This window comes from Anomaloglossus baeobatrachus, chromosome 1 (assembly GCF_048569485.1).
Source record: "Anomaloglossus baeobatrachus isolate aAnoBae1 chromosome 1, aAnoBae1.hap1, whole genome shotgun sequence".
Lineage (NCBI taxonomy): Eukaryota > Metazoa > Chordata > Amphibia > Anura > Aromobatidae > Anomaloglossus > Anomaloglossus baeobatrachus.
In genome coordinates, this window is record NC_134353.1 from 390,917,693 (window position 1) to 390,931,582 (window position 13,890).

The window sequence follows — 13,890 nt, forward strand, 5'->3', positions numbered from 1 at the left end:
CACCGCCGCTGTCTCCGATCGCCCCGCCGCTGCTCCCGCTTCACCGCCGCTGTCTCCGATCGCCCCGCCGCTGCTCCCGCTTCACCGCTGTCCCCGCCGCTGTCTCCGATCGCCCCGCCGCTGCTGCCGCTTCACCGCTGTCCCCGCCGCCATGCTCCCGATGCACCGCTGTCTCCGCCGCCATGCTCCCGCTCCACCGCCGTCCCCGCCGCCATGCTCCCGCTGCACCGCCGTCCCCGCCGCCATGCTCCCGCTCCACCGCCGTCCCCGCCGCCATGCTCCCGCTGCACCGCTGTCTCCGCCGCCGCTCCCGATCCACCGCCGTCCCCGCCGCCATGCTCCCGCTGCACCGCTGTCTCCGCCGCCGCTCCCGATCCACCGCCGTCCCCGCCGCCATGCTCCCGCTGCACCGCTGTCTCCGCCGCCGCTCCCGATCCACCGCCGTCCCCGCCGCCATGCTCCCGCTGCACCGCCGTCCCCGCCGCCATGCTCCCGCTGCACCGCCGTCCCCGCCGCCATGCTCCCGCTGCACCGCCGTCCCCGCCGCCATGCTCCCGCTGCACCGCCGTCCCCGCCGCCATGCTCCCGCTGCACCGCCGTCCCCGCCGCCATGCTCCCGCTGCACCGCCGTCCCCGCCGCCATGCTCCCGCTGCACCGCCGTCCCCGCCGCCATGCTCCCGCTGCACCGCCGTCCCCGCCGCCATGCTCCCGCTGCACCGCCGTCCCCGCCGCCATGCTCCCGCTGCACCGCTGTCTCCGCCGCCGCTCCCGATCCACCGCCGTCCCCGCCGCCATGCTCCCGCTGCACCGCTGTCTCCGCCGCCGCTCCCGATCCACCGACGTCCCCGCCGCCATGCTCCCGCTGCACCGCTGTCTCCGCCGCCGCTCCCGATCCACCGACGTCCCCGCCGCCATGCTCCCGCTGCACCGCTGTCTCCGCCGCCGCTCCCGATCCACCGCCGTCCCCGCCGCCATGCTCCCGATCCACCGCCGTCCCCGCCGCCGCTCCCGATCCACCGCCGTCCCCGCCGCCGCTCCCGATCCACCGCCGTCCCCGCCGCCATGCTCGCCACTGTCCCCGCCGCCGTCGCACCCACCTTTTTCAGCCGCTGCTGCCCCCGATCGGCGGCGGCCGCCGCCTCCTTCATCGGCTGCCCCTTCTCCATCGCCACACCACCTATCCCTCCATGTGCTGCAAGCCACCCTCCCCCCACGTGGGGGGAGGGTGGCTGGCTTGCAGCACATGTGGGGGGAGGGTGGCTGGCTTGCAGCACATGTGGGGGGAGGGAGGGGGGCTTGCAGCACATGTGGGGGGAGGGAGGGGGGCTTGCAGCACATGTGGGGGGAGGGAGGGGGGCTTGCAGCACATGTGGGGGGAGGGAGGGGGGCTTGCAGCACATGTGGGGGGAGGGAGGGGGGCTTGCAGCACATGTAGGGGGAGGGAGGGGGGCTTGCAGCACATGTAGGGGGAGGGAGGGGGGCTTGCAGCACATGTAGGGGGAGGGAGGGGGGCTTGCAGCACATGTAGGGGGGAGGGAGGGGGGCTTGCAGCACATGTGGGGGGAGGGTGGCTGGCTTGCAGCACATGTGGGGGGAGGGTGGCTGGCTTGCAGCACATGTGGGGGGAGGGTGGCTGGCTTGCAGCACATGTGCTGCAAGCCACCCTCCCCCTACATGTGCTGCAAGCCAGCCACCCTCCCCCTACATGTGCTGCAAGCCCCCCTCCCTCCCCCTACATGTGCTGCAAGCCCCCCTCCCTCCCCCTACATGTGCTGCAAGCCCCCCTCCCTCCCCCTACATGTGCCATCTCTCTCTCCCATCAGACTCTGCCCCCCTCCCCGATCTGCTGCCTGCTCTCTCCCATTTTCCATCTACTGCCCCCTCTCACCCTCCTCGATCTGTTGCCTCCTTCATCTGCTGCCTCTTCTGTCTGCTGCCTCTTCTGTCTGCTGTGATCCTGCTGCCTAGATCCATCCTGTAAGGTAGGTATCCCCATCTCACCCCCCCCCCCATCCTCTGCCGCTCCTCCATCCGCTGCGCCATTTCCCATCCATCCGCTGCGCCATTTCCCATCATCCATCCGCTGCGCCCTTTCCCATCCTCTGCCGCTCCTCCATCCGCTGCGCCCTTTCTCATCTGCCGCCCCGCCCTCTCGCATCGCATTATCCAGCGCAGTTGCTCGCTTCCAGACTGCAGTGGATGATGCGATGCGAGACTCGTGCATTGCTCTCACGTTTGGCACTGGTCTTGGCAGGCGCTCATTTTTTTTTTTTTTTTCTACTGATGTCTGTATTTTTTATTTCGCCAAACTAATTTTTTTTGTATGGGGGGGGGTCTAGTTTCCAAAATGGGATCACATGTGGGGGAGCTCCATTGTTTAGGCACCTCAGGGGGTCTCCAAATGAAACATGGCGTCTGCTAATAATTCCAATCAATTTTACTGTGAAATGGCGCTCCTTCTCTTCTGAGCCCCGCCGTACGCCCAAACAATTGATTTCCACCACATATGAGGTATCGTCGTACTCAGGAGAAATTGCACAATACATTTTATGGTGCATTTTTTCCTGATACCCTTGTGATAAAAAAAGCTACCTGGTTGAAGCAACAGTTTTGTGGTAAAAAAAAAAATTTTTTCTTTTCACGGCTCAACGTTATAAACTTCTGTGAAGCCCCCAGGGGTTCAAAGTGCACATAAAACATCTAGAAAAAATATTTGAGGGCTCTAGTTTCCAAAATGGGGTAACTTATGGGGGAGCTCCATTGTTTAGGCACCTCGGGGAGTCTTCAAACCCGACATGGCGTCCGCTAATGAGTGCAGCTAATTTTGCACTCAAAAATTCAAATGGCGCTCCTTGCCTTCCGAGTCCTGCCGTGTGCCCAAACATTTGATTTCCACCACATATGGGGTATCTGCGTACTCAGGAGAAAATGCACAATACATTTTATGGTGCATTTTTTCCTGATACCCTTGTGATAAAAAAAGCTACCTGGTTGAAGCAACAGTTTTGTGGTAAAAAAAAAATTTTTTCTTTTCACGGCTCAACGTTATAAATTTCTGTGAAGCCACCAGGGGTTCAAAGTGCACATCAAACATCTAGAAAAAATATTTGAGGGCTCTAGTTTCCAAAATGGGGTCACTTATGGGGGAGCTCCATTGTTTAGGCACCTCGGGGAGTCTTCAAACCCGACATGGCGTCCGCTAATGAGTGCAGCTAATTTTGCACTCAAAAATTCAAATGGCGCTCCTTGCCTTCCGAGTCCTGCTGTGTGCCCAAACATTTGATTTCCACCACATATGGGGTATCTGCGTACTCAGGAGAAAATGCACGATACATTTTATGATGCATTTTTCCTGATACCCTTGTGAAAATACTAATTTTTATGGCTAAAGTAACATTTTTGTGTTAAAAAAGTAAAATTTTCATTTTTTTGTCTACATTGCTTTGGTTGCTGTGAAGCTCCTAAAGGGTTAATAAACTTCTTGGATGTGGTTTTGAGCAGAGTGAGGGGTGCAGATTTTAGAATTGGGTCACTTTTGGGTATTTTCTGTCGCCTAGGTTTCTCAAATCACTCCAAATGTGATGTGGTACCTAAAAAATTTTTTTTTGTAAATTTTGTTGGAAAAATGAGAAATTGGTGATGAACTTTGAACCCTTCTAACTTCCTAACGGAATTTTTTTTTTTTTCAAAAATTGCGCTGGTGTAAAGTAGACATGTGGGAAATGTTATTTAGTAACTTTTTTGTGTGACATATCTCTCAGATTTATGGGCATAAAATTTCAAATTTTGAAAATTGCAAAATTTTCAAAATTTTCGCCAAATTTCCGAAATTTTCACAAATAAACGCAAAACATATCGGCCTAAATTTACCACTGACATGAAGTACAATATGTCACGAAAAAACAATCTCAGAATCGCCAGGATCCGTTGAAGTGTTCCAGAGTTATAACCTGTCAAAGTGACACTGGTCAAAATTGCAAAAAATGGCCGGGTCTTTAAGGTGAAAACAGGCTGGGGGCTGAAGGGGTTAAATAGAAAAAAAATCAATAAATGTTTGGAATTGCCATATATTGGCTGAAGCAGAAGGGGGGGGGGGAGGGTACCACAATATCTGATGGGATCCTATACCAAACACATGCCAAAAAAAACATAGAAACAAGGAGAATACTGGCATGTACACATTTGGGATCACCATATCAGATCACAATACAGTGGTACCTCGCCTAACGAGTAACCCACATAACGAGAATTTCGCTATACAAGCAAAGCTTTCTGTAAATTTGTAACCCGCTTTACGAGAAAGCTTTGCTGTACGAGCGAAATTCTCACCCCACACACTTCCGGTTTCATCCATCTACCGTGCTCCGGCCCGCACATGCAGTCCACACAAGCACACACATGTACGCACAAACACACACGCACGCACATACAGTATAATGCTCACCTTACCTTCCGTTCCACCTCCGGTCTCATGGATCTTGTAGTTCCCGGGTACATCGCAACATCCTCGCGGCGAACTACAAGACCCAGGAGTCCGGCGATGGAACGGAAGGTAAGGTGAGCATATAACAGTGTACCTTACGTTTCATCGCCGGCCTCCTGGGTGCTGTAGTGCGCCGCTCCGCTCCGTTCCACGCTGTGATTCTGCCTCCATAGCGACGAGGGAGGAACTTCCTGTCACCGCTGCTGAGTGGCAGAGCGCTGGCCAATCAGAGGGAAGCAGCTCTGCCTTGACGTCAGCACTCTGGCAGGGAAGTTCCTGCCTTGTCGTTATGGAAACGCAATACACGGCCCGGCCCCGTACTGGTGAACAGCAAGTCCCAGGAGACCGGCGATGGAGCGGAAGGTAAGGTGAGTATGTAATATGTGCGTGTGCATGTGAGTTTGTGCGAGTTTGTGCGAGTTTGTGCGAGTTTGTGCGAGTTTGTGCGAGTTTGTGCATGTGTTAGGGGACCAGGATGGGACATTTAACCCATTGTGGAACGGATCGTCAGCACTGCAATGATTTCCTATGGGAAATCTTGCTTTGCTGAACGAGTACCTTGTTTAACAAGCACAATCCCAGAACGGATTGTTCTCGTTAAGCAAGGTACCACTAATTTATTTAAAGCATTGGACAAACATTAATAGCACCCAATTAAAAACACTAAAAGCAACATATGTACATGGGCAAGTTCCTATATGGAACAAATACACCCCTCCAACACAAATAGGGAAGAAATCGAGGATGCTAGTAGAGCAGCATGACAATAACCTTCAAAAAGTGCAAAAAATGGTGCAAATGATGCATTAAGTATAACAGATGAAATATCATATACAAATTGCCTTATAATTAATAAATAGATGTCCTTAACTGCTTGCCTAAATAGAATGCTCTTCAAAGGAGATAAATCCTATACCAGCAGATCATCACAAAAAACGTGAAGCACCATAGAGTAGTGGAGGTACGAAAGTCCACAATCCCTCGCATATCCCACTTGCATGGCTTCCTCAGGCTTGAATAGGGGTAATGCCAAAAGGTACCGTATTTTTCGTTTTATAAAAGACGCACAGGATTATAGGACGCACCCCGAATTTAGAGATTAAAAAAGGTAAACAAAAAATGGGGTCTGTTTTATAATCCGGTGGTGCCTTACCGGTGAGGAGGTGGTAAGGCAGCGGTGGTTGAGTGGGGTTCAGAGGAGGCAGGAGTGGTATAAGAGTACGGCAATGCTATGGGCAGTGCAGAGGGGAGCCCAGATACTCACTGTGGGTCGCGGTGCTATCCTGGGGCCGTGGGCACTGCTCTGTGCTGGTGTTCGCTGCGGGAGGCAATTCTGAAGATGTCAGCAGTGCTGGCTTCAAAGAAATGGTGGTCGGAGTTAGCTCGTGCATAGATGAGAGCTTGATCCGAGAGTTCCATCTGCGAACACTTCGACTCTGGGCGCCATTATTTGAAAACCCTTACTGCCGACATCTTTAGAATGGGCAGGGCCGCACAGGCAGCACCGCATGGAGTGGCACAGCATTGCCCTGCCTTCTGTGACTCCTCTCAACCTCCCCCCGGTAAGGCTACTTTCACACATCCGGTTTGAGCAGTGCGGCTCAATCCGGCTGTGAAACCTATGCAACGGATGTGGCAAAAACACCGCATCCTTTGCATAAGTTTTTACATGCGGCCCGTCTGTTTTTTTCCGGTTGCGGCATGCTACTGAGCATGCGCAGTGGAAGAAACCGCATGCATTGAAAAATGCGCCGCAGCGGCGCGATGCGTTTTTTTTGCCGGAGCAAAAAACGTTCCAGGCAACGTTCCATCCGGCCGCGGCATCGGCTAAATCTGCCGCATGCGGCAAAAACCGGACCGAACACAAGCCCATGCGGCACAATACGGCACTAATGTAAGTCTATGCAAAAAAAAAACGCAACCGGCGGCAAAAAAAAAAGGTTGTGGTTTTTCTGCAGAGCGCCGGATTGTGCCGCAGAGCGAAAAACCGGATGTGTGAAAGTAGCCTAAGCTACATTTGGATTTGAAGACTCACCCCTCATTTTTGGGAGGAAAGTGTCTTATCCGAAAAATACGGTAAGTCTTTAGTGCTGAATAAATTATTTGTTTTTAATTACCATGTGTGGAGGCTTAGTGTCTTCCTGCCTACAATGATCTGTTCCCCTTTCATTATAGGGCAATTCTCCTACTTTAGGGAGTTATGTATGCAATAGTTTTGAAACGTATACCTTTTATTCTGGCATTTACTTACTCTATAAATAATACTAAGGCATATCATCTGCTTATCGCTGCTTGACTTAAGAAATAGCCAAGCTCCGTCTTAATAGCCAAGGCCGGCGCAAACACTGTTCCTGGCTGTTTAACTCCCTAAATACCACAATAAATAGCTATCTTGGCATTTGGAAGGCACCACTGCAATCTAATCACTGCCTACCATGGTATCAGAGGTCAAATAATGATCTTTGGGTATGACCGGTATGATTGCCAGTTAACTGTGCCAAGAGACTGAGCTAAAAGGCGTTGTCAGTGCAACACTGGCGGGTGTAATAAATTACATTGCAATGCGTTAAACCACCGATCAGACCAAGAAAAGTTAATGTTCCATATAGAGACTAATTAAGTGTTTAGAAGAAAAGAAAAATACTAGTAACTATATTTAAAAACAAAAATAAAGTACATATTTGGTATCGCCACAATGGTCACATTTACAATTTAGAGTCACATTATTTAAAAAAATGGCAAGTGTTTTTTTCATCATATCGCTGAAAAAAATGGGATTAAGCGCAATTAAAAAATCACATGTAAATAGTGTTATGTCACCAATCTCACACACAAAACAAGTTCCTCAGACTATCCCATTCAGGTCCCTCAGCAGAAAAATTAAGCTAATAATATAAATAACTTTCAGAATAAAGCGGTGTAAAACAATTTATTAATAATAAAGTGTAAAAGAAGCAAAACATAAATTACAAAAATGCATTATTGCTATAATCGTGCTGACCTGAGGAATATAGCAATCTTTTCACTTATATTACAATAGGGAAAGTCTGTTAAAAAAAAGTTAAAAAAAAAAAAATTCCTGAATTGCTATTACATGTTCATTCTGCTTCCCAAAAGTCTGAATGGAAAGCTATAAAAAAATAAAAATGTGCCCTTAAATGGTACCAATAAAAATGTTAACTCGTCCCGCAAAAAACAAGCCATCAAATGACTGTTGCCAGAAATATAGATAAATTATAGCACTCAAAATATGGTGATAAAAACTTTTTTTTCTGTCTGTGGGATAGTAGCCAACCATAAAAATAAAAATTGCACCAAATCGAAGACCAAAGCAGTCAAATCACTTATACCCCTCGGTGAATGGCGTAAAAAAATAATAAAACAAAAACTCTTGAACTGCTGGTGATTGGTTTATTCTGCCTCCCAAAGGTTGCAGTAAGGTTCAGCTTACATTTTTCATGCTTGCCTATGAAAAGGACACCTCTGAACACAGGCCAAACTGAGTCTAGAGTAACTGCTTCCCCATTATAGTTAAAGTATCCCTTAGGGCTGTCATCTGAATCACCTCATTCAGAGATATATATGGAAACCTCAATGTAAGTGCTCCGCATAGAGCACAAGATAAATGTGATCTCAAATTTATGTAAAATCTTAAAAAAATTGTTTAAAAGAACTGAGAGTCCTCAGTGGTTGATACCTTTTAATGGCTAACTGAAAAGATGGTAATAATTGCAAGCTTTCGAGACTACTCAGGTCTCCATCAGGCATGGTATAACACAAAATCTGAAGTCACATATTTATTACACAACAGGACTTAGAATAGTGCAGGTTTTTTTTTTTTTTTTACTGCACTATTCTAAGTCCTGTTGTGTATAAATATGTGACTCTTCAGATTTTGTGTTATACCATGCCTGATGAAGAGACCTGAGTAGTCTCGAAAGCTTGCTATTATTACCATCTTTTCAGTTAGCCATTAAAAGGCATCAACCACTGAGGACTCTCTGTTCTTTTAAACAATTTTTTTATCTCTACTGGCTAACACGGTACAAAGATATATATTTTACTTGTAAAATCTTACAAATTTAAACTTTAACTTAATCTACAAAAAGTCTCTGCTAAAGTTAGTCATCCGTTAATAGGGATTTAAATGTTACTGGCAACAGGCTGTGGAAAAGGTTACAAGTCGCGTATCTCCAAAAGCATGAGCTAGCACTACAATGGCAGACTTGCAATTTTCACTCAAACATCCATTGCTACCATGTTTTTCCAAAAAGACAGGCTCTTATGTGTTGTTTTTGGTCCAAGGATGGGCTAGAGCAGAAAAAAAAAGCATAAACATTTATTCAGATATGGTCATATTGCATTCTGGAACATCAGCATACCTCTCTAAACCCTGTGTGTAACACATAGCATGTCTTCACTTTAGACTCCTGTAATTGAGACCTTTTGGTGACAATTTAGTCACTTGATGTGATGTCTTAAATATCATCAGGATATTACGTTTGGGGACCTGTGAAATTGCCCAGTTTGCTCTCCCTTCCCCCTAATGCCAGTCCTGCATACCAGAATGGATTATTGCCGTACAGACCTTGCTGCTACAACATAAATAATCTATTTTAGTCTCGAATAACACTTTTTTTTAGCTGCATTTAGTGTAGGACTAGCTGCTGGAGAAGGAATAATGTATTAGAGGCATCTAGGCAACATAAAAAGTTATTTTCAGGGTGAAGTCTAAGCTACTGTAAGCTGTGTACACGCTGAGTGTTTGGTTTCAGAGATTTGTGCACCAAATCTGCATCTCTTGGCAGAAAAAAAGGTGCGTTTATTTATTTATTTTTTTTATGCGTTTTTGCATGCACATTTTCAATGGCATTTTTTTTATGCATTCTGGGGTGGAAAAACACTTCAAAAACGCTGAAAGAATTGACATGGATTAAAAAAGCAACGTGTACAAAATGTCAGGATTCTCATTGACTTTGGCATAAGGAATTGCACAAATCTGCACTAAAAGCATAAAAAAAAATTCACTGGGAGCACAGCCTTATTGTCTAATACTGCTGATGGCTGCATTTAGTGTAGAAGGGACAGATAGTAGAGGCATCTAGGCAGGGATTATTGCCTTACAGTCCCTGCTGCTGCAACATAAAAGCAATTGTACTTTTCAGGCCTACATATATCCTGTTGTACTCCCTATTAATACTGCTCTTGGCTGCATACCTAATTTAAAATTTGCAAGGCGTGTGGTAAGGGACAGGGACGTGGACGTCCCGCTGATGGTGCGCACAGAAACTTTTTGCCAGGGTATACTGCCCCTGCTGCAGGAGCACAACAAATACCCATCTAGACCTAGCTTGCTAGACCACGTTGCATCCCACCACCACACAATCTTTCGCATGATTCAACCTCACTAGCCAAGAGTCTGGACCACATAACCCTCACCCTGATCCTCCTCCCACCATGGCGAGTCCCAATAGACATGTGATCCCCCACTTGGAAGAAGCCAAGTGTTCACCTGTCCAGCTATTGCTTCTTCTGGCCTTTTGTCATGCACGTTTCAAGAGTGACATGAGAAGATGGTGTGCGTGTGTGTGGCACGATGCCAAAATATTTGAGCAGCCAAGGTCAGAAGAAAGTGGGGAATGGCAATTACTGTCTCAAGAGGTGGATGATGATGATGACACCGCTGCCAACGAGTCCTGTTAAGTCAACAAGTAACCTGGTGGCAGCTCTGAAGCTTGGCAAGCTGGCACACATACTATGCCTGGCCCACATGCTCAACTTAGTGGTTCAGCCCTTTCTGAAAATCTACCAATATTTGCTTGAGCCACTTGTGAAGGTATGCTGCGTTAGCCCATTACTGTAAGTCACCGACAGCTGCCGCCGCTATGACAGTGCTTGCAGCAGCACTTAGAAGTGCCACCTCACTGACTGGTTTGCCACCGGACCACACACTGTAACTAAACATTACATATATTGGCAAGTCTTTTGTGAGCAGCAGAGGGCACTAATGATTACCAGCTGCAACTTGCCAGTCTGGATTCTGGTCAGTCTAAGAGACGAGTGGGCATCAGTGTCTCACATCTGTGAGGCTCTCAAACTTTGAGGAATCGACAAAGATGGTGAGCAGTGATGATTCCATAATCTGCATAACCATCCCGCTTCTGTGTCTACACAAATACTCGCTGCTTACAAACAAGCTTTGCATGCAGACCAAGTGGCGATGGAGGAAGAAAGTACACGGGAAGATACTACCCAGCCCGACTTCATATCATCTTTTTCAGTACGGATTGGGTGATGGAGGAACAGTAGACTGATGCCTGCGGTACACAGGGTGCTACCAATACCAGCTTCTCGTCTGTTCATTGTGAATGGCCTGAAGAGGAGGAGGAGATTTGTCGTCCTGATGGGGATCGGTTAGTTTTGCCTGTTGGGAGTCTGGCACACATGGCTGCCTATGTCCTGCTGGCTTTCCCATGACTCTTGTGTTATATGCATTTTTTACCTATGCACATTACTGGTTGTTCATCCTCGACCCACACTAAAAGGAAAACTTTCCATCTCTCCTTCCTCTGGCAGAGATGGTTATTAAAATTGTGCACTACCAAAAGGCCCTAGTCAAACAATTTAGTGAAAAAATTCCCATCTGACAGCGCTGGCGGCAGAGGTTATAGTTTTTTGCAGAACAAGGAGTAGACAAGGGAGATGCACATCATGTCCAACAGAGGCAAAGCAACACAATCAAAGGTCTAGCACAGTTTCATTAAGCCCTGATGCTCGAGGTGTTTTGACAAGGAAGGAGACGTTTTGGAAGATGGTAGCGTACTTAGAGTGTACCAGTGTCCTCCATGATTCCTCTGTGGCGTACAACTATTTGGTATCCAAGCTGGACACGAATCATGAACTGTCCCTCTATAACGTGGAGGTGCTGGTCTGCATTGCTGCTAGTCTTTTGCGGGTGTTTTAGTGCCATTGAATGCAGAATAACAGGCGCATCTTCCTATAAATTGAAAATGCTGACAGGCTGACTTCTCAAAATGAACAATGCCGGGAATGGCCCAGACTTTTCAACCCCACCGAATGACAGCAGCAAAATGTAAAGCCAATTAAAATGTTGTTTTTTTGTTTTTTTTTTTTTTTCTGGTGTATTCACAGTCACACCCAAACAAGGGTATACGGTTCATGATTTCTTCTTTCTCTTGTCCTCTTCTTCCTCCCACATAATCAGTCATCATACAACCCTCGCACCCAAGTTTTCCAGGGTGTGTATGATGCCCTCCTACATAATTTTTATATAATTTCTGAGGCTTACCTCTAACATAATCTTACTTTGATGTATCTTCCCCATGGGTAAATGTTTTTTAGCCCTTGCATTTAGTGCATAGGCTTTACCCCGTAGGAGTCCCACTGTCTTTAAAATTGTCAAAACATTTATTCAGCAGCCGTCCTATGTGTCTTCCAGGGTGTATTGCAATCTCTCCTTTAAATAAATTTCATGAGATGGCCTGGCTATTAAGGCTAGGTTCACACATTGTATTTTTACTATTTTTTTATTTTTTTTTTTGTTTTATGCAAAGTGAAAGCTGATTTTTATAGTACCAGCAGAAGTTAGAGTTCATAAATTTAATACAGTTTTTGTTTTTGGTTTTTTTCCTGACAAATTTAAAACTGCATTTTTTTCAAAAAACTTTTTAAAGAAGCAGCATCTCAATTCTTTAAGCGTGTTTGCAGCGTTATTTTAACATTGAAAGCAACGAGTGCAAAAATGCTTCTGTGAACATAGGCTAAGCAGTGGAGGAGGCGGATTTTTTTTTATTTGAGTTGTATACATGTCATTCTGCAGGAAAGATCATAAGGCCATCAGGTGTCACACCTCCACATTGTTGACATATTCGGCCCTGGACACCCGCTGTCATTTTGAAAAAATATTTTTTTTTTATTTTAGGCAAAAGCATCCAGCTCTTCTGTAGTGATTGTAGTTAACAGCTGCGTCTTTAGTATTTATTGACTGTTGAGTGGTGGCTTTTTAGTCACTTAATGACCTATTTAAATATTTTTCTTCTCCCAAAGCTATGCCTTCAAGTGCTCCCATAGATATTCCTGATGCCAAGAAAAGAACAAAGAAGAAAAAACGTTGCAGGGCAACAGATAGTTTCACTGGAAAGTTTGAAGGTCAGTATCTTAGTATTTCCGATTTGTTTTGTTAGTTTTCATTGATTTCTTAAGTGTCACAGTAGCTGTTTTGCAACACCTCTCCCGTTCGCATATTGCTCTTGCTACTGTGGCTTTAGTATCTCCAGGCTCCCATTGAGCATATCTGGAACGTCATTGGTTGCAATTACAAAGGGAGCTGCCAGCAGCGGATGTTGATTTGCGTGCTCAAGGGCAATCTGCATGGCAGAAGATTCCTCGGGCAACCAGTAATAAGGTAATTTAATGGGAATAGCAGCTTGGTAATCCACCAATTAATAAATACGCCTAAAATATAACTTTTAATAATTGTGTGTTTATAAAAGATAAAAAAGAGACCAAACAAACATATATAGCGCAAATGCGCCTAAAAATTGTCATCAATTGTGATATCCTATATCTTTGGTATTAGGAATATACTGTCACAGATAACAATAACTAGTAGGCAATAGAATAGTCAGCAATAGATAACCCTCATCAAAAATTAGGGAACTAAAAGGCAACAATCTCACCCGTCTTCAATTCATTAGGGGTGAGTATTCCTCAGCCGCAGAAAGTATAAGCAAACGGAGTTGCCACATTATATTGAGATCCTATGGCTTCCATGTATATTCCACGGATTCCTTCAGAGACAACTCCGATGTCATATCAAAGAAACTTTATTTTCCTCTTTCTCAACGCGTTTCAATTGATCATCAGGAGAATTAGAGAAGAATTGTGGTGTCTTTTAGTGAAACCGGCATATCCGCCGGTGGCGTAGTACCAGTTAGTGCCACGTGTCGGGACCTTGTGGCTGATGTGCCGGTCCTATGAGGGACATATTAATGTGGCATTGGATGGGTGTCTGAACCCTGCGGCGGATATGCCGGTTTCACTAAAAGACACCACAATTCTTCTCTAATTCTCCTGATGATCAATTGAAACGCGTTGAGAAAGAGGAAAATAAAGTTTCTTTGATATGACATCGGAGTTGTCTCTGAAGGAATCCGTGGAATATACATGGAAGCCATAGGATCTCAATATAATGTGGCAACTCCGTTTGCTTATACTTTCTGCGGCTGAGGAATACTCACCCCTAATGAATTGAAGACGGGTGAGATTGTTGCCTTTTAGTTCCCTAATTTTTGATGAGGGTTATCTATTGCTGACTATTCTATTGCCTACTAGTTATTGTTATCTGTGACAGTATATTCCTAATACCAAAGATATAGGATATCAC

General features: G+C 46.3%; 2 protein-coding genes across 2 annotated transcripts in view; one reads left to right on the forward strand and one right to left on the reverse strand.

Moving 5' to 3' along the window:
• Positions 1-13,890, reverse strand: part of LOC142315607 (uncharacterized) — a 214,621-nt gene that overhangs the window by 114,733 nt on the left and 85,998 nt on the right. The gene's annotated exons all lie outside the window — the stretch shown is intronic.
• The window catches only part of LOC142315591 (MAP kinase-interacting serine/threonine-protein kinase 2), a 93,576-nt gene that overhangs the window by 12,558 nt on the left and 67,128 nt on the right, over positions 1-13,890 (forward strand). The window contains exon 4 of the mRNA XM_075352559.1: positions 12,552-12,653. Within this exon, the coding sequence (XP_075208674.1) occupies positions 12,552-12,653 (102 nt within the window). The remainder of the gene's footprint in view (positions 1-12,551; positions 12,654-13,890) is intronic.